The sequence below is a fragment of the Bombina bombina genome, unplaced genomic scaffold, assembly GCF_027579735.1.
Source record: "Bombina bombina isolate aBomBom1 unplaced genomic scaffold, aBomBom1.pri scaffold_78_1, whole genome shotgun sequence".
NCBI classification, from domain to species: domain Eukaryota; kingdom Metazoa; phylum Chordata; class Amphibia; order Anura; family Bombinatoridae; genus Bombina; species Bombina bombina.
The window spans coordinates 1,015,374-1,042,806 of record NW_026511871.1 but is presented as its reverse complement, the minus strand read 5'-3'; the positions used below and the strand labels follow the sequence as shown (position 1 = coordinate 1,042,806).

The window sequence follows — 27,433 nt, the reverse complement described above, 5'->3', positions numbered from 1 at the left end:
TGCCACAGTTTACACTGTATTACTATATAATGATACAGCACATTACACACTGTATTACTATATAATGATACCGCACATTACACACTGTATTACTATATAATGATAACCGCACATTACACTGTATTACTATATAATGATTACAGCACATTACACACTGTATTACTCTTATAATGATACAGCACATACACACTGTATTACTAATAATGATACAGCACATACAACTGTAATTACTATATAATGATACAGCACATTACACACTGTATTACTCATATAATGATACAGCACATTACACACTGTATTACTATATAATGATACAGCACATTACACACTGTATTACTATATAAATATACGCAGCAATTACACACTGTATTACTATATAATGATCACGCACCATTACACTGTATTACTATATAATGATACTGCACATTACACTGTATTACTATATAATGATACAGCACATTACACACTGTATTACTATATTAATGATACAGCCACATTAGCACACTGTATTACTAATATAATGATACAGCACATTACACCACTGTATTACTATATAATGATACAGCACATTACACTGTATTACTATATAATGATACAGCACATTACACACTGTATTACTATATAATGATACAGCACATTATACACTGTATTACTATATAATGATACAGCACATTACACACTGTATTACTATATAATGATACAGCACATTACACACTGTATTACTATATAATGATACAGCACATTACACAGCTGTATTACTATATAATGATACAGCACATTACACACTGTATTACTATATAATGATACTGCACATTACACACTGTATTACTATATAATGATACAGCACATTACACACTGTATTACTATATAATGATACAGCACATTAGACACTGTATTACTATATAATCATACAGCACATTAGACACTGTATTACTATATAATCATACAGCACATTACACACTGTATTAGTATATAATGATACGGCACATTACACACTGTATTACTATATAATGATACAGCACATTACACTGTATTACTATATAATGATACAGCACATTACACACTGTATTACTATATAATGATACAGCACATTACACACTGTATTACTATATAATGATACAGCACATTACACACTGTATTACTATATAATGATACAGCACATTACACTGTATTACTATATAATGATACAGCACATTACACACTGTATTACTATATAATGATACAGCACATTACACACTGTATTACTATATAATGATACAGCACATTACACACTGTATTACTATATAATGATACAGCACATTACACACTGTATTACTATATAATGATACAGCACATTACACACTGTATTACTATATAATGATACAGCACATTACACTGTATTACTATATAATGATACAGCACATTACACACTGTATTACTATATAATGATACAGCACATTACACACTGTATTACTATATAATGATACAGCACATTACACACTGTATTACTATATAATGATACAGCACATTACACACTGTATTACTATATAATGATACAGCACATTACACACTGTATTACTATATAATGATACAGCACATTACACACTGTATTACTATATAATGATACAGCACATTACACACTGTATTACTATATAATGATACAGCACATTACACACTGTATTACTATATAATGATACAGCACATTACACACTGTATTACTATATAATGATACAGCACATTACACTGTATTACTATATAATGATACAGCACATTACACACTGTATTACTATATAATGATACAGCACATTACACACTGTATTACTATATAATGATACAGCACATTACACACTGTATTACTATATAATGATACAGCACATTTACACACTATATTACTATATAATGATACGGCACATTACACACTGTATTACTATATAATGATACAGCACATTACACACTGTATTACTATATAATGATACAGCACATTACACACTGTATTACTATATAATGATACAGCACATTACACACTGTATTACTATATAATGATACAGCACATTACACACTGTATTACTATATAATGATACAGCACATTACACTGTATTACTATATAATGATACAGCACATTACACTGTATTACTATATAATGATACAGCACATTACACTGTATTACTATATAATGATACAGCACATTACACACTGTATTACTATATAATGATACAGCACATTACATACTGTATTACTATATAATGATACAGCACATTACATACTGTATTACTATATAATGATACAGCACATTACATACTGTATTACTATATAATGATACAGCACATTACACACTGTATTACTATATAATGATACAGCACATTACACACTGTATTACTATATAATGATACAGCACATTACACACTGTATTACTATATAATGATACACCCACATTACACACTGTATTACTATATAATGATACAGCACATTACACACTGTATTACTATATAATGATACAGCACATTACACACTGTATTACTATATAATGATACAGCACATTACACACTGTATTACTATATAATGATACAGCACATTACACTTCTGTATTACTATATAATGATACAGCACTATTACCACTGTATTACTATATAATGATACAGCACATTACACACTATATTACTATATAATGATACAGCACATTACACACTATATTACTATATAATGATATAGGCACATTACACACTGTATTACTATATAATGATACAGCACATTACACACTGTATTACTATATAATGATACAGCACATTACACACTGTATTACTATATAATGATACAGCACATACACACTGTATTACTATATAATGATACAGCACATTACACACTGTATTACTATATAATGATACAGCACATTACACACTGTATTACTATATAATGATACAGCACATTACACTGTATTACTATATAATGATACAGCACATTACACACTGTATTACTATATAATGATACAGCACATTACACACTGTATTACTATATAATGATACAGCACATTACACACTGTATTACTATATAATGATACAGCACATTACACTGTATTACTATATAATGATACAGCACATTACACACTGTATTATCTATATAATGATACAGCACATTACACTGTATTACTATATAATGATACAGCACATTACACACTGTATTACTATATAATGATACAGCACATTACACACTGTATTACTATATAATGATACAGCACATTACACACTGTATTACTATATAATGATACAGCACATTACACACTGTATTACTATATAATGATTACAGCACATTACACACTGTATTACTATATAATGATACAGCACAGTACACACTGTATTACTATATAATGATACAGCAGCATTACACACTGTATTACTATATAATGATACAGCACATTACACACTGTATTACTATATAATGATACAGCACATTACACACTGTATTACTATATAATGATACAGCACATTACACACTGTATTACTATATAATGATACAGCACATTACACACTGTATTACTATATAATGATACAGCACATTACACACTGTATTACTATATAATGATACAGCACATTACACACTGTATTACTATATAATGATACAGCACATTACACACTGTATTACTATATAATGATACAGCACATTACACACTGTATTACTATATAATGATACAGCACATTACACTGTATTACTATATAATGATACAGCACATTACACACTGTATTACTATATAATGATACAGCACATTACACTGTATTACTATATAATGATACAGCACATTACACACTGTATTACTATATAATGATACAGCACATTACACACTGTATTACTATATAATGATACAGCACATTACACCTGTATTACTATATAATGATACAGCACATTACACACTGTATTACTATATAATGATACAGCACATTACACACTGTATTACTATATAATGATACAGCACATTACACACTGTATTACTATATAATGATACAGCACATTACACACTGTATTACTATATAATGATACAGCACATTACACACTGTATTACTATATAATGATACAGCACATTACACACTGTATTACTATATAATGATACAGCACATTACACACTGTATTACTATATAATGATACAGCAAATTACACACTGTATTACTATATAATGATACAGCACATTACACACTGTATTACTATATAATGATACAGCACATTACACACTGTATTACTATATAATGATACAGCACATTACACTGTATTACTATATAATGATACAGCACATTACACACTGTATTACTATATAATGATACAGCACATTACACACTGTATTACTATATAATGATACAGCACATTACACACTGTATTACTATATAATGATACAGCACATTACACTGTATTACTATATAATGATACAGCACATTACACACTGTATTACTATATAATGATACAGCACATTACACACTGTATTACTATATAATGATACAGCACATTACACACTGTATTACTATATAATGATACAGCACATTACACACTGTATTACTATATAATGATACAGCACATTACACACTGTATTACTATATAATGATACAGCACATTACACTGTATTACTATATAATGATACAGCACATTACACACTGTATTAGTATATAATGATACAGCACATTACACTGTATTACTATATAATGATACAGCACATTACACTGTATTACTATATAATGATACAGCACATTACACACTGTATTACTATATAATGATACAGCACATTACACACTGTATTAGTATATAATGATACAGCACATTACACACTGTATTACTATATAATGATACAGCACATTACACACTGTATTACTATATAATGATACAGCACATTACACACTGTATTACTATATAATGATACAGCACATTACACACTGTATTACTATATAATGATATAGAACATTACACTGTATTACTATATAATGATACAGCACATTACACTGTATTACTATATAATGATACAGCACATTACACACTGTATTACTATATAATGATACAGCACATTACACACTGTATTACTATATAATGATACAGCACATTACACACTGTATTACTATATAATGATATAGCACATTACACACTGTATTACTATATAATGATACAGCACATTACACACTGTATTACTATATAATGATACAGCACATTACACTGTATTACTATATAATGATACAGCACATTACACACTGTATTACTATATAATGATACAGCACATTACACACTGTATTACTATATAATGATACAGCACATTACACTGTATTACTATATAATGATACAGCACATTACACACTGTATTACTATATAATGATACAGCACATTACACACTGTATTACTATATAATGATACAGCACATTACACACTGTATTACTATATAATGATACGGCACATTACACACTGTATTACTATATAATGATACAGCACATTACACACTGTATTACTATATAATGATACAGCACATTACACACTGTATTACTATATAATGATACAGCACATTACACACTGTATTACTATATAATGATACAGCACATTACACACTGTATTACTATATAATGATACAGCACATTACACACTGTATTACTATATAATGATACAGCACATTACACTGTATTACTATATAATGATACAGCACATTACACACTGTATTACTATATAATGATACAGCACATTACACTGTAATACTATATAATGATACAGCACATTACACTGTATTACTATATAATGATACAGCACATTACACACTGTATTACTATATAATGATACAGCACATTACACACTGTATTACTATATAATAATACAGCACATTACACACTGTATTACTATATAATGATACAGCACATTACACTGTATTACTATATAATGATACAGCACATTACACTGTATTACTATATAATGATACAGCACATTACACACTGTATTACTATATAATGATACAGCACATTACACTGTATTACTATATAATGATACAGCACATTACACACTGTATTACTATATAATGATACGGCACATTACACACTGTATTACTATATAATGATACAGCACATTACACACTGTATTACTATATAATGATACAGCACATTACACACTGTATTACTATATAATGATACAGCACATTACACACTGTATTACTATATAATGATACAGCACATTATACACTGTATTACTATATAATGATACAGCATATTACACACTGTATTACTATATAATGATACAGCACATTACACACTGTATTACTATATAATGATACAGCACATTACACTGTATTACTATATAATGATACAGCACATTACACACTGTATTACTATATAATGATACAGCAAAGCTTTGTTTCATGCTGTCATTATTTTTACTCCTCAGATATGGAATTTGGCCTTATGGGTTTTTTAAGAAGCTGGGAGTTCCGGGACCTCAGCCTTTTCCATATATAGGGACTTTTCTGGGGTACCGCAAGGTAAGTGAGGTTGGCACAAATTTCTGTTGGTGGCAGAATACATATACAAACCTCAGGTTTATTTATGCTAGTGTTTGATGCCTGTACATAGCGTGTGATGTCTGTACATACTGTGTGTCATGTCTGTACATAGTGTGTGACAGTGTGTGACATCTGAAAATAGTGTGTCATGTATGTACATAGTGTGTGACAGTGTGTGACGCCTGTAAATAGTGTGTCATGTCTGTACATAGTGTGTGACGTCTGTACATAGTGTGTGACATTGTGTGATGCCTGTAAATAGTATGTGACAGTGTGTGACCCCTATAAATAGTGTGTGACAGTGTGTGACGCCTATATATAGTGTGTGACAGTGTGTGTGACGCCTATAAATAGTGTGTGACGCCTATAAATAGTGTGTGATGTCTATACATAGTGTTTGCCAGTGTGTGATGCTTGTAAATAGTGTGTGACGTCTGTACACAGTGTGTGACGTTTGTAGGCCGGTGAGGTAGCTCAGTTGGTAAATGCCCTGACTACAACAAAAAGCCTGTTTAAAAGATCCAAGGTCACAGGTTCAAATCCCGGCAGAGCCGACTCAGTCCTTCATCCTTCTGAGGTCGATAAAATAACTACCATTAAATTGGGTAATAATAACAACTATTACTATTCAGCTGCCGATTTGGTGAATTCCGAGAGCTGAAAAAGCGATTTGAGTCCCACTGGGAGAAAGGCGCTATATAAATACTAGTTATTATTATTACATAATGTGTGATGTCTGTACATAGTGTGTGATGTCTGTACATAGTGTGTGATGCCTGTACATAATGTGTGATGCCTGTACATAGTGTGTGATGTCTGTACATAGTGTGTGATGTCTGTACATAGTGTGTGATGTCTGTACATAGTGTGTGATGTCTGTACATAATGTGTGATGTCTGTACATAGTGTGTGATGTCTGTACATAGTGTGTGATGTCTGTACATAGTGTGTGATGTGTGTGTGATGCCTGTACATAGTGTGTGATGTCTGTACATAGTGTGTGATGTCTGTACATAGTGTGTGATGTGTGTGTGATGCCTGTACATAGTGTGTGATGTCTGTACATAGTGTGTGATGTGTGTGTGATGCCTGTACATAGTGTGTGATGTCTGTACGTAGTGTGTGTCAGTGTGGGATGTCTGTACATAGTGTGTGTTGTCTGTACGTAGTGTGTGTCAGTGTGTGATGCCTGTACATAGTGTGTGATGTCTGTACATAGTGAGTGATGTCTGTACATAGTGTGTGATGTGTGTGTGATGCCTGTACATAGTGTGTGATGTCTGTACATAGTGTGTGATGTCTGTACATAGTGTGTGATGTGTGTGTGATGCCTGTACATAGTGTGTGATGTCTGTACATAGTGTGTGATGTGTGTGTGATGCCTGTACATAGTGTGTGATGTCTGTACATAGTGTGTGATGCCTGTACATAGTGTGTGATGTCTGTACATAGTGTGTGATGTCCGTACATAGTGTGTGATGCCTGTACATAGTGTGTGATGTCCGTACATAGTGTGTGATGTCTGTACATAGTGTGTGATGCCTGTACATAGTGTGTGATGTCCGTACATAGTGTGTGATGTCCGTACATAGTGTGTGATGTCTGTACATAGTGTGTGATGCCTGTACATAGTGTGTGATGTCTGTACATAGTGTGTGATGCCTGTACATAGTGTGTGATGTGTGTGTGATGCCTGTACATAGTGTGTGATGTCTGTACATAGTGTGTGATGTCTGTACATAGTGTGTGATGTGTGTGTGATGCCTGTACATAGTGTGTGATGTCTGTACATAGTGTGTGATGTGTGTGTGATGCCTGTACATAGTGTGTGATGTCTGTACATAGTGTGTGATGTCTGTACATAGTGTGTGATGTGTGTGTGATGCCTGTACATAGTGTGTGATGTCTGTACATAGTGTGTGATGTCTGTACATAGTGTGTGATGCCTGTACATAGTGTGTGATGCCTGTACATAGTGTGTGATGTCTGTACATAGTGTGTGATGTGTGTGTGATGCCTGTACATAGTGTGTGATGCCTGTACATAATGTGTGATGTCTGTACATAGTGTGTGATGTCTGTACATAGTGTGTAATGTCTGTACATAGTGTGTGATGTCTGTACATAGTGTGTGATGTCTAATGTGTGATGCCTGTACATAGTGTGTGATGTCTGTACATAGTGTGTGATGTTTGTACATAGTGTGTGATGTCTGTACATAGTGTGTGATGCCTGTACATAATGTGTGATGTCTGTAATGTGTGATGTCTGTACATAGTGTGTGATGTCTGTACATAGTGTGTAATGTCTGTACATAATGTGTGATGTCTGTAATGTGTGATGTCTGTACATAGTGTGTGATGTCTGTACATAGTGTGTAATGTCTGTACATAGTGTGTGATGTCTGTAATGTGTGATGTCTGTACATAGTGTGTGATGTCTGTACATAGTGTGTAATGTCTGTACATAGTGTGTGATGTCTGTACATAGTGTGTGATGTCTGTACATAGTGTGTAATGTCTGTACATAGTGTGTGATGTCTGTAATGTGTGATGTCTGTACATAGTGTGTGATGTCTGTACATAATGTGTGATGCCTGTACATAGTGTGTGATGTCTGTACATGTGTGATGCCTGTACATAGTGTCTGTACATAGTGTGTGATGTCTGTACATAGTGTGTAATGTCTTTACATAATGTGTGATACCTGTACATAGTGTGTGATGTCTGTAATGTGTGATGTCTGTACATAGTGTGTGATGTCTGTACATAGTGTGTGATGTCTGTACATAATGTGTGATGCCTGTACATAGTGTGTGATGTCTGTACATAGTGTGTGATGCCTGTACATAGTGTGTGATGTCTGTACATAATGTGTGATGCCTGTACATAATGTGTGATGTCTGTACATAATGTGTGATGCCTGTACATAGTGTGTGATGTCTGTACATAGTGTGTGATGTCTGTACATAGTGTGTGATGCCTGTACATAGTGTGTGATGCCTGTACATAGTGTGTGATGTCTGTAAATAGTGTGTGATGTCTGTACATAGTGTGTGATGTCTGTACATAGTGTGTGATGTCTGTAAATAGTGTGTGATGCCTGTACATAGTGTGTGATGTCTGTACATAGTGTGTGATGCCTGTTGTAACGGTACCAACCGGATACCAAGGGTTAACACCAGGGAACAATGTCCTGCATAGGGAATCAGCAATTCACAACCCAGCCAGTTTTCAGGTTTTAAACAGAATAACACTTTATTTGAAGGCAGCATACAGATTTATACAGGTTTTTGACCCCCCCCCCCCCCCCAGATGGGGGTTGAAAGAATGTTGTACATTAGATAAAAGGGAGAAGCGCCCTTGACATGATACAATAGGATTATATTACTTAAACACTTCAACCACAGGACACTCTTGACTCTCCTTATCACTTAGGCGTTTCTCTCTGGGGGTGATCAAACAATAGAATGCTAAGCATTAATTAGATTGTAGCTGGATCCAGCCACTTGTGGTTAGAAAATAAAGTTAACACTTTCAGTCCTGACCGAAGGGTCTGTCACAGACAACCTTTCTTACGTTATAGTCCAGAAGTGGCTAGGTTTGCCACAATGCTCCCCCAGAACCAAGCCGGCATACACAGTCTGATCCCAACGGATCGGCTTGGGGATGTCCGGGGCAACAACTTTCGGCTCAAGTAAGCTACGGGGTGTTCTCCGCCATCTGCTCCAACTTGGCTCAGTACTGCCCCCACCCCAAACATGGAAGCGTCTCTTCCCGGAGGGACTGGGCTTGGGTAGTCACAGGGTTAACATTAGCGGGATCCATGGGAGCATAGGCAGAAACAAGGGGGGCCAAGTCATTTCCAAGGAGAACATCAGCAGGTAAGTCCTTCTTGACCCCCACATTCACAAGTCTAGCGCCCACTCCCCAATCCAAATGTACCCTGGCAACAGGTAGGCGGAACACAGTGCCCCCTGCTACCCTCACAGCCACAGTGTCTCCAGTGTGCTGTTTCTCAGGCACCAAGTTCTCTTGAAGCAAGGTCATGGTAGCACCAGTATCCCGTAGACAACTGACCTCCTTCCCATTCACTTTAACCCGTTGCCGGTTATTCCGGTGGGCAGCTTGCACGGGGTCTGCTTCATGTAGGCTGCCCCAGCATTCTGGCGCCTCTACGTAGCGGGCCACAGGCTGAGGATTATGTGGGATTCCGCCAGCGGGTCTTCTCCAGGACTGTGCTTGATTCGCTGCATTTAGGGGACACTCTGGTCTTTTGTGCCCTAGTTGCTTACATCCAAAGCACCGAATAGGTTGTGAGTAGCCCCGCGAATTGAACCGGGCTCTCTGAGGGTAGTTCGTGGCCGGAGGCCGTGTGGTATAGCGGTGCGCTGGGGGTTGGTAACTGGCAGCTGCTGGGGTGACTGGGGGTCTGTACTCCACTCTAGCAGTGGGCAATCGGTATACTGCTCCCCCTGCCCCTCGTACTGCCACGGATCCGCCAGTGGGTGCTGTATCCGGCACCAAATGGGGAGCTATCAGGGTTAAAGTAGCTCCCGAATCCCGAAGTCCCTGGACCGACATCACCTCATGCAGAATTCCCAGGGGTTCCTCGGCTTGGGTGCTCAACACCTCATGAGCGGCTGGCTCCGTTTGGTAATGGTGAGCAGCCGCCCTTGGGGCCAGGTTCTGTCTGACCTGGTTCCAAGCTTGTCTGCTCCGATTTTGGGTGCACTCACGTGCCATATGTCCCCACTGCTTGCAGGTGTGGCATTGTATATTAGCCCGTCCGTTGTTAGGCTGTAGTCCATGGTGCCTCCTGGCATCAAAATGCTGGTCTGCTAATCTGGCTGCTTCGGTTAAGGTGAGGGGTTTTCGATCTCTCACCCATTCTTGGGCTTCTGGGGACAAGCCGTTAAAGAATTGCTCCAACAGCATCAGTTGTCGCAATTCTTCCATGGTGGTAGCTTGGCTGGCCTGTATCCACCCCTGAGATGCTTGATCCAGCTTGTGGGCCCACTCTGCATGGGAATCTCTTTCTGGCTTGCGCAGGCCTCTAAACTTGCGCCGGTATGCCTCTGAGGTAATGGCATATCTTTCCAAGATCGCTCTCTTCACTTTAGCGTAATCCTTGCTGTCCTCCCTGGGTACAGCGCGATACGCTTCCGCTGCCCTACCGGCTAGCTTGCCTGCTAGCACCGGCACCCATACGGACTGCTCCAAATCATGTAACTCGCACAGTCTCTCAAAATCCTGTAAATACCCATCAATCTCATCCTTCTCCTCACAAAACATTTTAAATGCATGGTATGGGATTTTGGGTCTTACTGGGTTGCTGAGTGCGTCCAAAATGGATTCTGCTCGGGAGGATGCATTCCGCGGACTGTGTGCCATCACGTACTCCTGCACATCTGCCATTACCACGGATAGCATATCCCGTGGTACAGGTTGGGGTAAAAATTCCAGCCTGGTCCTCATTTCCCTCTGGTATAGGGTCTCCTCCATGGCTGCTGGAGGCGTAGCGCTGCGAGCTCTGTCTCCCTCCATCAGCTCAGCAATTAATATAGCCTTGAGTTTGCTGCTGCCTATCTTTCCCCTGGCTTCTAGCAGTTCCTTTTACGTTTGTCTCTTTAGCTTAGAATAATCCATCTCCATTCACTTCGGTCCCTGGTACTCCTTCCATCTTAGTCAGTATTGTAGTAATCCCCCTCTTCCTGAGGTTACTGGCTTGTGTAGTTGCTCTTCTGGGCGATAAGGTTCATTCCGTTGCTTGCCACCAATTGTAACGGTACCAACCGGATACCAAGGGTTAACACCAGGGAACAATGTCCTGCATAGGGAATCAGCAATTCACAACCCAGCCAGTTTTCAGGTTTTAAACAGAATAACACTTTATTTGAAGGCAGCATACAGATTTATACAGGTTTTTGACCCCCCCCCCCCCCCAGATGGGGGTTGAAAGAATGTTGTACATTAGATAAAAGGGAGAAGCGCCCTTGACATGATACAATAGGATTATATTACTTAAACACTTCAACCACAGGACACTCTTGACTCTCCTTATCACTTAGGCGTTTCTCTCTGGGGGTGATCAAACAATAGAATGCTAAGCATTAATTAGATTGTAGCTGGATCCAGCCACTTGTGGTTAGAAAATAAAGTTAACACTTTCAGTCCTGACCGAAGGGTCTGTCACAGACAACCTTTCTTACGTTATAGTCCAGAAGTGGCTAGGTTTGCCACACCTGTACATAGTGTGTGACGTCTGTACATAGTGTGTGATGTCTGTACATAGTGTGTGATGCCTGTACATAGTGTGTGATGTCTGTACATAATGTGTGATGTCTGTACATAGTGTGTGATGCCTGTACATAATGTGTGATGTCTGTACATAGTGTGTGATGTCTGTACATAGTGTGTGATGTCTGTACATAGTGTGTGATGCCTGTACATAGTGTGTGACGTCTGTACATAGTGTGTAATGCCTGTACATAGTGTGTGATGTCTGTACATAATGTGTGATGTCTGTACATAGTGTGTGATGCCTGTACATAGTGTGTGATGTCTGTACATAGTGTGTGATGTCTGTACATAGTGTGTGATGTCTGTACATAATGTGTGATGTCTGTACATAGTGTGTGATGTCTGTACATAGTGTGTGATGTCTGTACATAGTGTGTGATGTCTGTACATAGTGTGTGATGCCTGTACATAGTGTGTGATGTCTGTACATAGTGTGTGATGCCTGTACATAGTGTGTGATGTCTGTACATAGTGTGTGATGTCTGTACATAGTGTGTGATGCCTGTACATAGTGTGTGATGTCTGTACATAGTGTGTGATGCCTGTAAATAGTGTGTGATGTCTGTACATAGTTGTAACGGTACCAACCGGATACCAAGGGTTAACACCAGGGAACAATGTCCTGCATAGGGAATCAGCAATTCACAACCCAGCCAGTTTTCAGGTTTTTAAACAGAATGACTTTTATTAAGGCTCATATGCCCAGTATTTATGCAGGTCTGACCCCCCCCAGAAGGGGGGTTGAAAGAATGTTGTACATTAGATGAAGGGAACACACCCTTGACATGATACAATAGATTTACCTTGCTTAAGCTGATAACAATTTAAACACAAGATACATTTGGCTTTTCTTATCACCTAAGCATTTGCTCTCTGAGGGTGATTAAACAATGGACTGTGTATTAATAACATTAATGACAGTGCACAATAGTTGAGGCTAAAGCTGAACACAGTTAACTCTTTCAGTGCTGACAGAAGGGTCTGTCACATCTACATAGCACAATATACAGCCTATAGACAAGCTTTCTTACGTTATAGTCCAGAAGTGGCTAGGTTTGCCACAATGCTCCCCCAGAACCAAGCCGGCATACACAGTCTGATCCCAACGGATCGGCTTGGGGATGTCCGGGGCAACTTTCGGCTCAATTAAGCTACGGGGTGTTCTCCGCCATCTGCTCCAACTTGGCTCAGTACTGCCCCCACCCCAAACATGGAAGCGTCTCTTCCCAGAGGGACTGGGCTTGGGTAGTCACAGGGTTAACATCAGCGGGATCCATGGGAGCATAGGCAGAAACAAGGGGGGCCAAGTCATTTCCAAGGAGAACATCAGCAGGTAAGTCCTTCTTGACCCCCACATTCACAAGTCTAGCGCCCACTCCCCAATCCAAATGTACCCTGGCAACAGGTAGGCGGAACACAGTGCCCCCTGCTACCCTCACAGCCATAGTGTCTCCAGTGTGCTGTTTCTCAGACACCAAGTTCTCTTGAAGCAAGGTCATGGTAGCACCAGTATCCCGTAGACCACTGACCTCCTTCCCATTCACTATAACCCGCTGCCGGTTATTCCGGTGGGCAGCTTGCACGGGGTCTGCTTCATGTAGGCTGCCCCAGCATTCTGGCGCCTCTACGTAGCGGGCCGCAGGCTGAGGATTATGTGGGATTCCGCCGGCGGGTCTTCTCCAGGACTGTGCTTGATTTGCTGCGTTTAGGGGACACTCTGGTCTTTTGTGCCCTAGTCGCTTACATCCAAAGCACCGAATAGGTTGTGAGTAGCCCCGCGAATTGAACCGGGCTCTCTGAGGGTAGTTCGTGGCCGGAGGCCGCTTAGTATAGCGGTGCGCCGGGGGCTGGTAACTGGCCGCTGCTGGGGTGACTGGGGGTCTGTACTCCACTCTAGCAGTGGGCAATCGGTATACCGCTCCCCCTGCTCCTCGTACTGCCACGGATCCGCCCGTGTGTACTGTATCCGGCACCAAATGGGGAGCTATCAGGGTTAAAGTAGCTCCCAAATCCCGAAGTCCCTGGACCTCCTTCCCCTCTACGGTCCCCAGCTGGCGGGGATGTTGCCAGTTATCGGCGGCCCGGACCGACATCACCTCATGCAGAATTCCCAGGGGTTCCTCGGCTTGGGTGCTCAACACCTCATGAGCGGCTGGCTCCGTTTGGTAATGGTGAGCAGCCGCCCTTGGGGCCTGGTTCTGTCTGACCTGGTTCCAAGCTTGTCTGCTCCGATTTTGGGTGCACTCACGTGCCATATGTCCCCACTGCTTGCAGGTGTGGCATTGTATATTCGCCCGTCCGTTGTTAGGCTGTAGTCCATGGTGCCTCCTGGCATCAAAATGCTGGTCTGCTAATCTGGCTGCTTCGGTTAAGGTGAGGGGTTTTCGATCTCTCACCCATTCTTGGGCTTCTGGGGACAAGCCGTTAAAGAATTGCTCCAACAGCATCAGTTGTCGCAATTCTTCCATGGTGGTAGCTTGGCTGGCCTGTATCCACCCTTGAGATGCTTGATCCAGCTTGTGGGCCCACTCTGCATGTGAATCTCTTTCTGGCTTGCGCAGGCCTCTAAACTTGCGCCGGTATGCCTCTGAGGTAATGGCATATCTTTCCAAGATCGCTCTCTTCACTTTAGCGTAATCCTTGCTGTCCTCCCTGGGTACAGCGCGATACGCTTCCGCTGCCCTACCGGCTAGCTTGCCTGCTAGCACCGGCACCCATACGGACTGCTCCAAATCATGTAACTCGCACAGTCTCTCAAAATCCTGTAAATACCCATCGATCTCATCCTTCTCCTCACAAAACATTTTAAATGCATGGTATGGGATTTTAGGTCTTACTGGGTTGCTGAGTGCGTCCAAAATGGATTCTGCTCGGGAGGATGCATTCCGCGGACTGTGTGCCATCACGTACTCCTGCACATCTGCCATTACCACGGATAGCATATCCCGTGGTACAGGTTGGGGTAAAAATTCCAGCCTGGTCCTCATTTCCCTCTGGTATAGGGTCTCCTCCATGGCTGCTGGAGGCGTAGCGCTGCGAGCTCTGTCTCCCTCCATCAGCTCAGCAATTAATATAGCCTTGGGTTTGCTGCTGCCTATCTTTCCCCTGGCTTCTAGCAGTTCCTTTAACGTTTGTCTCTTTAGCTTAGAATAATCCATCTCCATTCACTTCGGTCCCTGGTACTCCTTCCATCTTAGTCAGTATTGTAGTAATCCCCCTCTTCCTGAGGTTACTGGCTTGTGTAGTTGCTCTTCTGGGCGATAAGGTTCATTCCGTCGCTTGCCACCAATTGTAACGGTACCAACCGGATACCAAGGGTTAACACCAGGGAACAATGTCCTGCATAGGGAATCAATTGTAACGGTACCAACCGGATACCAAGGGTTAACACCAGGGAACAATGTCCTGCATAGGGAATCAGCAATTCACAACCCAGCCAGTTTTCAGGTTTTTAAACAGAATGACTTTTATTAAGGCTCATATGCCCAGTATTTATGCAGGTCTGACCCCCCCCAGAAGGGGGGTTGAAAGAATGTTGTACATTAGATGAAGGGAACACACCCTTGACATGATACAATAGATTTACCTTGCTTAAGCTGATAACAATTTAAACACAAGATACATTTGGCTTTTCTTATCACCTAAGCATTTGCTCTCTGAGGGTGATTAAACAATGGACTGTGTATTAATAACATTAATGACAGTGCACAATAGTTGAGGCTAAAGCTGAACACAGTTAACTCTTTCAGTGCTGACAGAAGGGTCTGTCACATCTACATAGCACAATATACAGCCTATAGACAAGCTTTCTTACGTTATAGTCCAGAAGTGGCTAGGTTTGCCACAATAGTGTGTGATGTCTGTACATAGTGTGTGATGTCTGTAAATAGTGTGTGATGTCTGTACATAGTGTGTGATGTCTGTACATAGTGTGTGATGTCTGTAAATAGTGTGTGATGTCTGTACATAGTGTGTGATGTCTGTACATAGTGTGTGATGTCTGTAAATAGTGTGTGATGTCTGTACATAGTGTGTGATGTCTGTAAATAGTGTGTGACGCCTGTACATAGTGTGTAATGTCTGTACATAGTGTGTGATGTCTGTACATAGTGTGTGATGTCTAATGTGTGATGCCTGTACATAGTGTGTGATGCCTGTACATAGTGTGTGATGTCTGTACATAATGTGTGATGTCTGTACATAGTGTGTGATGCCTGTACATAATGTGTGATGTCTGTACATAGTGTGTGATGTCTGTACATAGTGTGTGATGTCTGTACATAGTGTGTGATGTCTGTACATAGTGTGTGATGCCTGTACATAGTGTGTGACGTCTGTACATAGTGTGTAATGCCTGTACATAGTGTGTGATGTCTGTACATAATGTGTGATGTCTGTACATAGTGTGTGATGCCTGTACATAATGTGTGATGTCTGTACATAGTGTGTAATGCCTGTACATAGTGTGTGATGTCTGTACATAATGTGTGATGTCTGTACATAGTGTGTGATGCCTGTACATAATGTGTGATGTCTGTACATAGTGTGTGATGTCTGTACATAGTGTGTGATGTCTGTACATAGTGTGTGATGCCTGTACATAGTGTGTGATGTCTGTACATAGTGTGTGATGCCTGTACATAGTGTGTGATGTCTGTACATAGTGTGTGATGTCTGTACATAGTGTGTGATGCCTGTACATAGTGTGTGATGTCTGTACATAGTGTGTGATGCCTGTAAATAGTGTGTGATGTCTGTACATAGTGTGTGATGTCTGTACATAGTGTGTGATGTCTGTACATAGTGTGTGATGCCTGTACATAGTGTGTGATGTCTGTACATAGTGTGTGATGCCTGTAAATAGTGTGTGATGTCTGTACATAGTGTGTGATGTCTGTACATAGTGTGTGATGTCTGTACATAGTGTGTGATGTCTGTACATAGTGTGTGATGTCTGTACATAGTGTGTGATGCCTGTACATAGTGTGTGATGTCTGTAAATAGTGTGTGATGCCTGTACATAGTGTGTGATGCCTGTACATAGTGTGTGACTTCTGTACATAGTGTGTGATGCCTGTACATAGTGTGTGATGCCTGTACATAGTGTGTGATGTCTGTACATAGTGTGTGATGTCTGTACATAGTGTGTGATGCCTGTACATAGTGTGTGATGCCTGTACATAGTGTGTGACGTCTGTACATAGTGTGTGATGCCTGTACATAGTGTGTGACGTCTGTACATAGTGTGTGATGCCTGTACATAGTGTGTGATGTGTGTGTGACGCCTGTACATAGTGTGTGATGTCTGTACATAGTGTGTGATGTCTGTACATAGTGTGTGATGCCTGTACATAGTGTGTGATGTCTGTACATAATGTGTGATGCCTGTACATAGTGTGTGATGCCTGTACATAGTGTGTGATGTCTGTACATAGTGTGTGATGCCTGTACATAGTGTGTGATGCCTGTACATAGTGTGTGATGTCTGTACATAGTGTGTGATGCCTGTACATAGTGTGTGATGCCTGTACATAGTGTGTGATGTCTGTACATAGTGTGTGATGTCTGTACATAATGTGTGATACCTGTACATAGTGTGTGATGTCTGTAATGTGTGATGTCTGTACATAGTGTGTGATGTCTGTACATAGTGTGTGATGCCTGTACATAGTGTGTGATGTCTGTACATAGTGTGTGGTGATGTCTGTACATAGTGTGTGATGTCTGTACATAGTGTGTGATGTCTGTACATAGTGTGTGATGTCTAATGTGTGATGCCTGTACATAGTGTGTGATGTCTGTACATAGTGTGTGATGTCTGTACATAGTGTGTGATGTCTGTACATAGTGTGTGATGTCTGTACATAGTGTGTGATGTCTGTAATGTGTGATGCCTGTACATAGTGTGTGATGCCTGTACATAGTGTGTGATGCCTGTACATAGTGTGTGATGTCTGTACATAGTGTGTGACGCCTGTACATAGTGTGTGATGTCTGTACATAGTGTGTGATGCCTGTACATAGTGTGTGATGTCTGTACATAGTGTGTGATGTCTGTACATAGTGTGTGATGCCTGTACATAGTGTGTGATGTCTGTACATATTGTGTGATGTCTGTACATAGTGTGTGATGTCTGTACATAGTGTGTGATGTCTAATGTGTGATGCCTGTACATAGTGTGTGATGTCTGTACATAGTGTGTGACGCCTGTACATAGTGTGTGATGCCTGTACATAATGTGTGATGTCTGTACATAGTGTGTGATGTCTGTACATAGTGTGTGATGTCTGTACATAGTGTGTGATGCCTGTACATAGTGTGTGATGTCTGTACATAGTGTGTGATGCCTGTACATAATGTGTGATGCCTGTACATAGTGTGTGATGTCTGTACATAGTGTGTGATGTCTGTACATAGTGTGTGGTGATGTCTGTACATAGTGTGTGATGCCTGTACATAGTGTGTGATGTCTGTACATAGTGTGTGATGTCTGTACATAGTGTGTGATGTCTGTACATAGTGTGTGATGTCTAATGTGTGATGCCTGTACATAGTGTGTGATGCCTGTACATAGTGTGTGATGTCTGTACATAGTGTGTGATGCCTGTACATAGTGTGTGATGTCTGTACATAGTGTGTGATGCCTGTACATAGTGTGTGATGTCTGTACATAGTGTGTGATGTCTGTACATAGTGTGTGATGTCTGTACATAGTGTGTGATGTCTGTACATAGTGTGTGATGCCTGTACATAGTGTGTGATGTCTGTACATAGTGTGTGATGTCTGTACATAGTGTGTGGTGATGTCTGTACATAGTGTGTGTCAGTGTGTGATGTCTGTACATAGTGTGTGATGTCTGTACATAGTGTGTGATGTCTGTACATAGTGTGTGATGTCTGTAGTGTGTGATGCCTGTACATAGTGTGTGATGTCTGTACATAGTGTGTGATGCCTGTACATAGTGTGTGATGTCTGTACATAGTGTGTGGTGATGTCTGTACATAGTGTGTGTCAGTGTGTGATGTCTGTACATAGTGTGTGATGTCTGTACATAGTGTGTGTCAGTGTGTGATGTCTGTACATAGTGTGTGATGTCTGTACATAGTATGTGTCAGTGTGTGATGCCTGTACATAGTGTGTGATGTCTGTACATAGTGTGTGATGTCTAATGTGTGATGCCTGTACATAGTGTGTGATGTCTGTACATAGTGTGTGATGTCTGTACATAGTGTGTGATGTCTGTAATGTGTGATGCCTGCACATAGTGTGTGATGTCTGTACATAGTGTGTGATGTCTGTACATAGTGTGTGATGTCTGTAATGTGTGATGCCTGTACATAGTGTGTGATGTCTGTACATAGTGTGTGATGTCTGTAATGTGTGATGTCTGTACATAGTGTGTGATGTCTGTACATAGTGTGTGATGCCTGTACATAGTGTGTGATGCCTGTACATAGTGTGTGATGTCTGTACATAGTGTGTGGTGATGTCTGTACATAGTGTGTAATGCCTGTACATAGTGTGTGATGTCTGTACATATTGTGTGATGTCTGTACATAGTGTGTGATGTCTGTACATAGTGTGTGGTGATGCCTGTACATAGTGTGTGATGTCTGTACATAGTGTGTAGTGTCTGTACATAGTGTGTGGTGATGTCTGTACATAGTGTGTGATGTCTGTACATAGTGTGTGATGTCTGTACATAGTGTGTGGTGATGCCTGTACATAGTGTGTGATGTCTGTACATAGTGTGTGATGTCTGTACATATTGTGTGGTGATGTCTGTACATAGTGTGTGATGTCTGTACATAGTGTGTGGTGATGCCTGTACATAGTGTGTGATGTCTGTACATAGTGTGTGGTGATGTCTGTACATAGTGTGTGATGCCTGTACATAGTGTGTGATGCCTGTACATAGTGTGTGATGCCTGTACATAGTGTGTGATGTCTGTACATAGTGTGTGATGCCTGTACATAGTGTGTGATGCCTGTACATAGTGTGTGATGTCTGTACATAGTGTGTGATGTCTGTACATAGTGTGTGATGCCTGTACATAGTGTGTGATGTCTGTACATAGTGTGTGATGTCTGTACATAGTGTGTGATGTCTGTACATAGTGTGTGATGCCTGTACATAGTGTGTGATGTCTGTACATAGTGTGTGATGTCTGTACATAGTGTGTGATGTCTGTACATAATGTGTGATGCCTGTACATAGTGTGTGATGCCTGTACATAGTGTGTGATGCCTGTACATAAGGGATTAAATGCCATATCCTCCTCTGTGGAAAGAATAACCTAATAACTATATACATTCTTGGTTTAACATAAACTCAACTTTGTTTCTAAACGTAGAAATAAATAACGACACCAAATAAATAATGACACAACAACTTTTTATGGTTAGAGAAAACCCGCAGGTCATGTTTATTGTGGCAACACAAGAACTAACGACCGTCTGAATAAACATGGACCAGGGGGGGCGGCAATCAGGTACTAGCTAAACGTAGTAACCCATGCTAACAAGATGGGCAGTACCAGGGCGCAGGAGAAGAAGCAGAGCGTAGCTCAATACTGAAAAACAGGGAATTCTCGGCATCGGAATCACACGGGCAGGGAACACCCCAGACGTGCGTCTGGGGACTTCACCCCTGGCCGGAAGTGCCGTCACTCTACCTCGATCACATCCTGCCCCCGGACACTGTCCACCCGCCAGCCCAGGGTGCAAACCACCACTCCGTACCAGTAGGGCCAGGATCAAAAAGGTGCGAAAACCAGATTGAAATACCTGGGGAGCTGAAACTTAACGTCCTTGGGCTTACAGAAATAGGCTGGTTAGCCCTCATCATGCCTTCGGATAGCCCTAATCCCTGGGGACCACCATAAGGACGGATCCCCCTACTGATTGCAAAATAATAAACAAAGGGAGGGAAAGGGTGGGGAAAACTTTGAGAAAAACAGCAGAAAGAGGACTTGTGCTTCCTGTACTGGGCTTAAAAAGGTAAGCTGGAACCCCTCCTCTCTTTCTGCAACATTGTTTCACACACACAACACAACACTCCCCTCCTCCGTCTTGGCCTTAACCCTTATGTGCATTCCAGGCAATTTGCCTTACATTTCCTTAAGGGATTAAATGCCATATCCTCCTCTTTGGAAAGAATAACCTAATAACTATATACATTCTTGGTTTAACATAAACTCAACTTAGTTTCTAAACGTAGAAATAAATAACGACACCAAATAAATAATGACACAACAACTTTTTATGGTTAGAGAAAACCCGCAGGTCACGTTTATTGTGGCAACACAAGAACTAACGACCGTCTGAATAAACATGGACCAGGGGGGCGGCAATCAGGTACTAGCTAAACGTAGTAACCAATGCTAACAAGATGGGCAGTACCAGGGCGCAGGAGAAGAAGCAGAGCGTAGCTCAATACTGAAAAACAGGGAATTCTCGGCATCGGAATCACACGGGCAGGGAACACCCCAGACGCGCGTCTGGTGACTTCACCCCTGGCCGGAAGTGCCGTCACTCTACCTCGATCACATCCTGCCCCCGGACACTGTCCACCCGCCACAAGATCACCCAAATATCAAGGGCCACTCTTGCCGCCACCCAACTCACACAAATAGGAGTAGGGACTGTCGTATATCTGCAATAAACAGGTCCATGCCATGGTCCGTAAGATGGACCCCGTCGCCTCGGTACAGGCTCCGGTCAGCGGCCGTAATGAACTTGTGTTCCACAACAAAACCTCCTAGCTCACACATAAGCTTCCTAACATCTCTATTGAGCTTCTTGCGAACTTGGAACGCTGCCCTATGATTAGCCATGTGTCTCCACGTCAACCTAGGTATAATGTTTGACCAGCCCATTCTCACACCAGGCAACCAAGCTTTAAAGGTGCGCAGATCTGATTGGATCACTGCACTCAAGTCCCGGCCGGGAATTGAGCCTAGATCATTTCCACCTAAGTGGATGATCAGAACATGGGGTTTCTCCCACCGCCTCATGGCGGATTGCAGTAAACCAGGCAGATCTGCCCAGCAAAGGCCTCTTCTCCCTAACCACCTAACGACAACCCTAGAGAATGAGAACCCTAGCTGCTGCCCTCCAGGTTGCGATGCTGCTCGGATAGCCGCCCAGTGTACGAACGAGTGCCCAACGATCCAGGCACGAAGCGGCCCACTTCTAGGCCCTGCAAGAGAAACAAGAGTTAGGGCATATCATGACCAAGTGCAATTGCAACATTATCAACCTGCAAATATTAACATTGGGATATAAGTGGCCTAACGTAAATCTGATACCTCTTAGACTTCCACCTCCCAAGCGCCATTATGCGGTCAGCCGACCAGCCTAAAGTTGCCGCCGTCGTAGCAGCTCCAACCCTAAAGGAGTGAGGAGCTATGGTATTGAGATTCAAACCCACTTTTTTAGCCGCTCACCCCAAAACCTTCCGAAATTGAAACCTCGTAAGGGGAGTACCATCCTGATGAATTAAAAATCTAGCCGCACCCACTGGACGCCTGTCCGAGAAGGTCTTCAACAGGGCACTAGGGCAGCAAGGGGAACCCGCGTGCGCGGGTAGCGACAGCCAGGCCCCCCTACCATCCTGATCGACTTTCGATTGAGGGATGAAAAGCAATACCCCATTATCCGTAAACCTGACGTGCTCCGCCAGGACACCACCCACTTTCGCCAACTTAGACTGCGGGACCAATTCCCCCACTCGGAGTGCGCCATGAAACGCCATGGCGAACGCCGCGGAAAAAAGCCGAACCTCGTAGTCCGAGGAACATACCTCCGGTAGAACCCGAAGCAGGAGGACCAACCTGTCTGCCGTTATGGGTTCCCTAACGTCCGGACGCCGCACTTCCGTCCTTCTCCAACCCCTCAGGATTTGACGAATCAAAAACGTTTTCGAAGAGTCCGTCAGGGTGAATAGTTTACAGAAAAAGGACACCGCTGCTAACCGTGCGGATACCGCCCCTTTCTTAGCTAGCTTAGTCCTAAGCTCCGCGAGCCAGCGCAATAGTTAATCTTGCTCACCAGCACAAGAAGGAAATCCTTGGACATCACAGAAGAATACCCATTCTTCCCAGTACCTTACATAGAACTTCCAAGTGGAAGGTGCCAGGGACGCCTTCAGCACCGGAATCAGGGACTGCCATCCAAAGCCACCTGCCAAAGAAAAGGAGGACAGGGAAAGCCATGAGTGGCAGCCTTAGGAGCACATTTCCTAAAATTTTCCCATTGAAAGCGAGATAGTGCATCAGCAATAACGTTATCAACCCCTGGGACATGCCTGGCCCGAAACTCAATGTTCCGCTTAAGGCATCTCAAAACCAGAATCCTCAGATATCGGATTACTGGTGGTGAAGAAGAAGAAAGACCGTTGATGGCAAAAACCACGCTCAAATTGTCCGTCCAAAAAATTACTGAACGGTTTTCGAGCTTGTCCCCCCAGATCTCCAACGCCACCAGAATGGGGAAAAGCTCCAGAAGGCACATGTTCCTGGTAAGGCCCCTGGCCACCCACTCGGTGAGCCAAGGTTCGGCGCTCCACTCACCGTTGAAATAGGCGCCGTATCCAAAACCCCCAGCAGCGTCAGTAAAGAGGTGCAGGTCTCGCGCCGGAGTCTGAGGGGTTCTCCAAATACAGATCCCATTGAAATCCCTGAGGAACAGATCCCAGACATGGAGGTCTTCCTTCATGTCTTTATTAACCATTAGTTTGTCTTTGGGGGAAATAACTCCCGGCAACATGCGCTCCATTCTCTTCAGGAAGATCCTCCCCATCGGGATGACCCTCCCTGCGAAGTTGAGCAGACCCAAAACAGATTGAAGCTCTTTCAGCGTGCAAAACTGTGCCGCTGCGAGTCTCCTGACTTCTGTCAACATCTTCCGGACTTTATCCACCGGAAGCCTACATTCCTGGGCTACCGAATCAATTTTGATACCCAGGAAAGTAAGACACGTGCAAGGGCCCTCCGTTTTGTCTTCTGCTAAGGGAACTCCAAATTTCTCCATCAACAGCCGCATGGCGTAAAGGAGCAGCTCACATTCCCTAGATTCCTGTCTACCTACCAGGAGAAAGTCGTCCAAGTAGTGAGCAATCCTATCTTCCCCTGTCACTTCCGCAACCGCCCAATGCAAAAAGGAACTAAACGCCTCAAAATAGGCGCAGGAAACGGAACACCCCATGGGCAAACAACGGTCGACATAATAGTGTCCGGCGAAGAAACATCCCATTAAATAAAATGATGCAGGGTGGATCGGCAAGAGTCTGAAAGCAGACTCGATGTCAAGCTTGGCCAATAACGCCCCTTGACCCAATCTCCGTACCACTTGTAACGCATCATCAAATGACTGGTAATATACCGTACTCAAGTCCTGAGGAATGGCGTCATTAACCGACTTTCCTTTCGGGTAGGAAAGATGTTGTATCATCCTAAATTTTCCCGGGTCCTTTTTGGGCACAACCCCTAGAGGCGAGATAACCAATCCCGGCATAGGTCTCTCCCTAAACGGGCCAGCCATTCTACCCAGTGAAACCTCCTTACCCAATTTCTCCTTCAATGCCTCTGGGAACAGGGAGGCAGATTTCAGGTTCTTGCGAGATGCAGCACCCGAAACTGGACCCTGTACGGGGATAACAAAACCTTCCCGGAGCCCTGACTCCAACAAGGCCGCCGCCACCCTATCGGGGTAGAGCGTGAGCCACATACTAATTGCGGCCACCTTCAGCGGGGTGTCCGCTCTTACCGACAGCAGGGCCTCTTGGCCCAGTCCTGTCCTGTTTGTCCCCTTTTTTAACGCAATCCGCGGCTGGGTGAAATCCTCCGCAGATGCGACAAGCGTGCCGAAAGGAACACGTGGTTCCCAACGTGCATTGTTTGTCCTGAAATTTCCAACAGACCCCTGCTGGGCGTCTGCGAGATCTATTGGCGGATCGAAACTGCGTTGAACCCGCCGGGGAACCAGAAGTACCTTGCGATTTCTCGGGACCCAGCCGGGCCCAGAGGGGAACCAGAGTTGCATTTCTACGCACCCAAAATCCAATAGTGAATTACCCACCATCTTTCTGCGGAACTCCTCGTCATAATCACGCCAGGCACCATCGCGATAATTATCAGCAATTATCTCCATGTTTTCCATGTATTTCAACACGGCTAAACACTGGTCTGGCCTTTTCTGCAAGTAACAAGACGCATAGATCCTGAAACAACGGCGCCACTCGTGAAACGTGTCTGGGCGCTGGTACTTCTTGGGGCCTGTCCCATCCTCCGCTCTCGCCTTCTGCCTTAGGGCTTCCACCGAGAGCTCGAAGATGTTAACAAACTTCCCCTCTTGAATTCTCCGCACTGTCTTAGTCTTCAAATGCTCGTGCAGATCATAGGAAGACCAGGACCTAGTGTCCCCCTGGAGCGCCACCTTAGGATTAACGGGCCTCCCCACCCCACTTACCCGAAGTCTGGGTTGGGCCGCCCTATCGGACCTATCAGGGGCAATATGGTAATAACGGTCATGCAAACCCCCTGTTGCTGATCTCTTCTCTTCAGTTAACCATCTAAGCATCTTATACATTCGTTTATTGCCCTTCCCATGCAACCCCAGCTCCTTATCATTTTCTGACCCAGAATCATCCGAGGATGAGGTGAAACCCCGCAACCCCACTGAAACTGAGGACTCACCATCTCTCACACCGGTCCTGTTTGGAATCGCCACGACTCCCGAAGTAGAAGGACGCTCATCCTCTGACACCATGGAGTCCGGGCCGCTCTCAGCACCTCTCTCCAACCCGCTGCCTGAATCTCCTGATGTAGCCATGTCACTTTCCTGCAAAAGAGATTGCCAGAGAGGAGTACCACGAAGGGGAAGGTCTGTTCTACCCCTCCCCCTGTGCCCAGACCGCTCATTCATCCCCTCACACACATCGTGGTTGCCTTCGCAACCTGCAACTTCATCATACACACCCTGCTCATCTTCTGTAAAGTCCTCTATCTCTTCACTAAAATGTACTGATTTCTGGGTGATTGGGATGGCTTTCTTACGCCTAGTCGATGCAACCACTAAATCTAAACTCTGAAACTGTTCTGGTGAACCATGTTTGGTAGAAGACCTAGTTACTAGCTTCCTCGCTGCTGCCGGGGATGCCCCCGAAGCCTGAGGCCTAGCCCTTCCACTCTCACTAATTTGCGCGCCAAATGCGCTGCCTGCACGGGCACCGCCCTTGCCCCCAGAAACCTTACTATTACCGCCAGCGCTCTTCAGCGTACTCCTAGCGGGCCCAATAGGTGATGCACCACCTTTATAATTGCCCGATGGGGCCTTTGCCCCTTGACGAGGATTACTACCTGACGGGGCCTCCGCCCCTTGCCGGGCCGCAATGCCCTTTGTAATCTGCCCACGGGGGCCTCCAACAGGGACCCCCGGGTTCATTTGACCAGAGTAATGCCCCCCTTGAGATAACTCCTCCATTGATTCACAATTAGCCTCCTCGTGAAAACCATCCCCCACAAGTGCAACCCCTGTAGGCCCCATCGCATCAGCAGAATTGCCCCCCGGAGCATAAGTTCCCCCCCGCGGCACTCCTCTCTTACCTTGGACGCCGCACGGGGAACTCGATCTGCTCCGCTTCGATGACCG

At 42.8% G+C, this 27,433-nt stretch overlaps 1 protein-coding gene across 1 annotated transcript in view; it reads left to right on the top strand.

The window, feature by feature from the left end:
- The window catches only part of LOC128643985 (cytochrome P450 3A9), a 607,001-nt gene that overhangs the window by 59,641 nt on the left and 519,927 nt on the right, over positions 1-27,433 (top strand). The window contains exon 3 of the mRNA XM_053696752.1: positions 6,364-6,457. Coding sequence (XP_053552727.1) covers positions 6,364-6,457 — 94 coding nt within the window. The remainder of the gene's footprint in view (positions 1-6,363; positions 6,458-27,433) is intronic.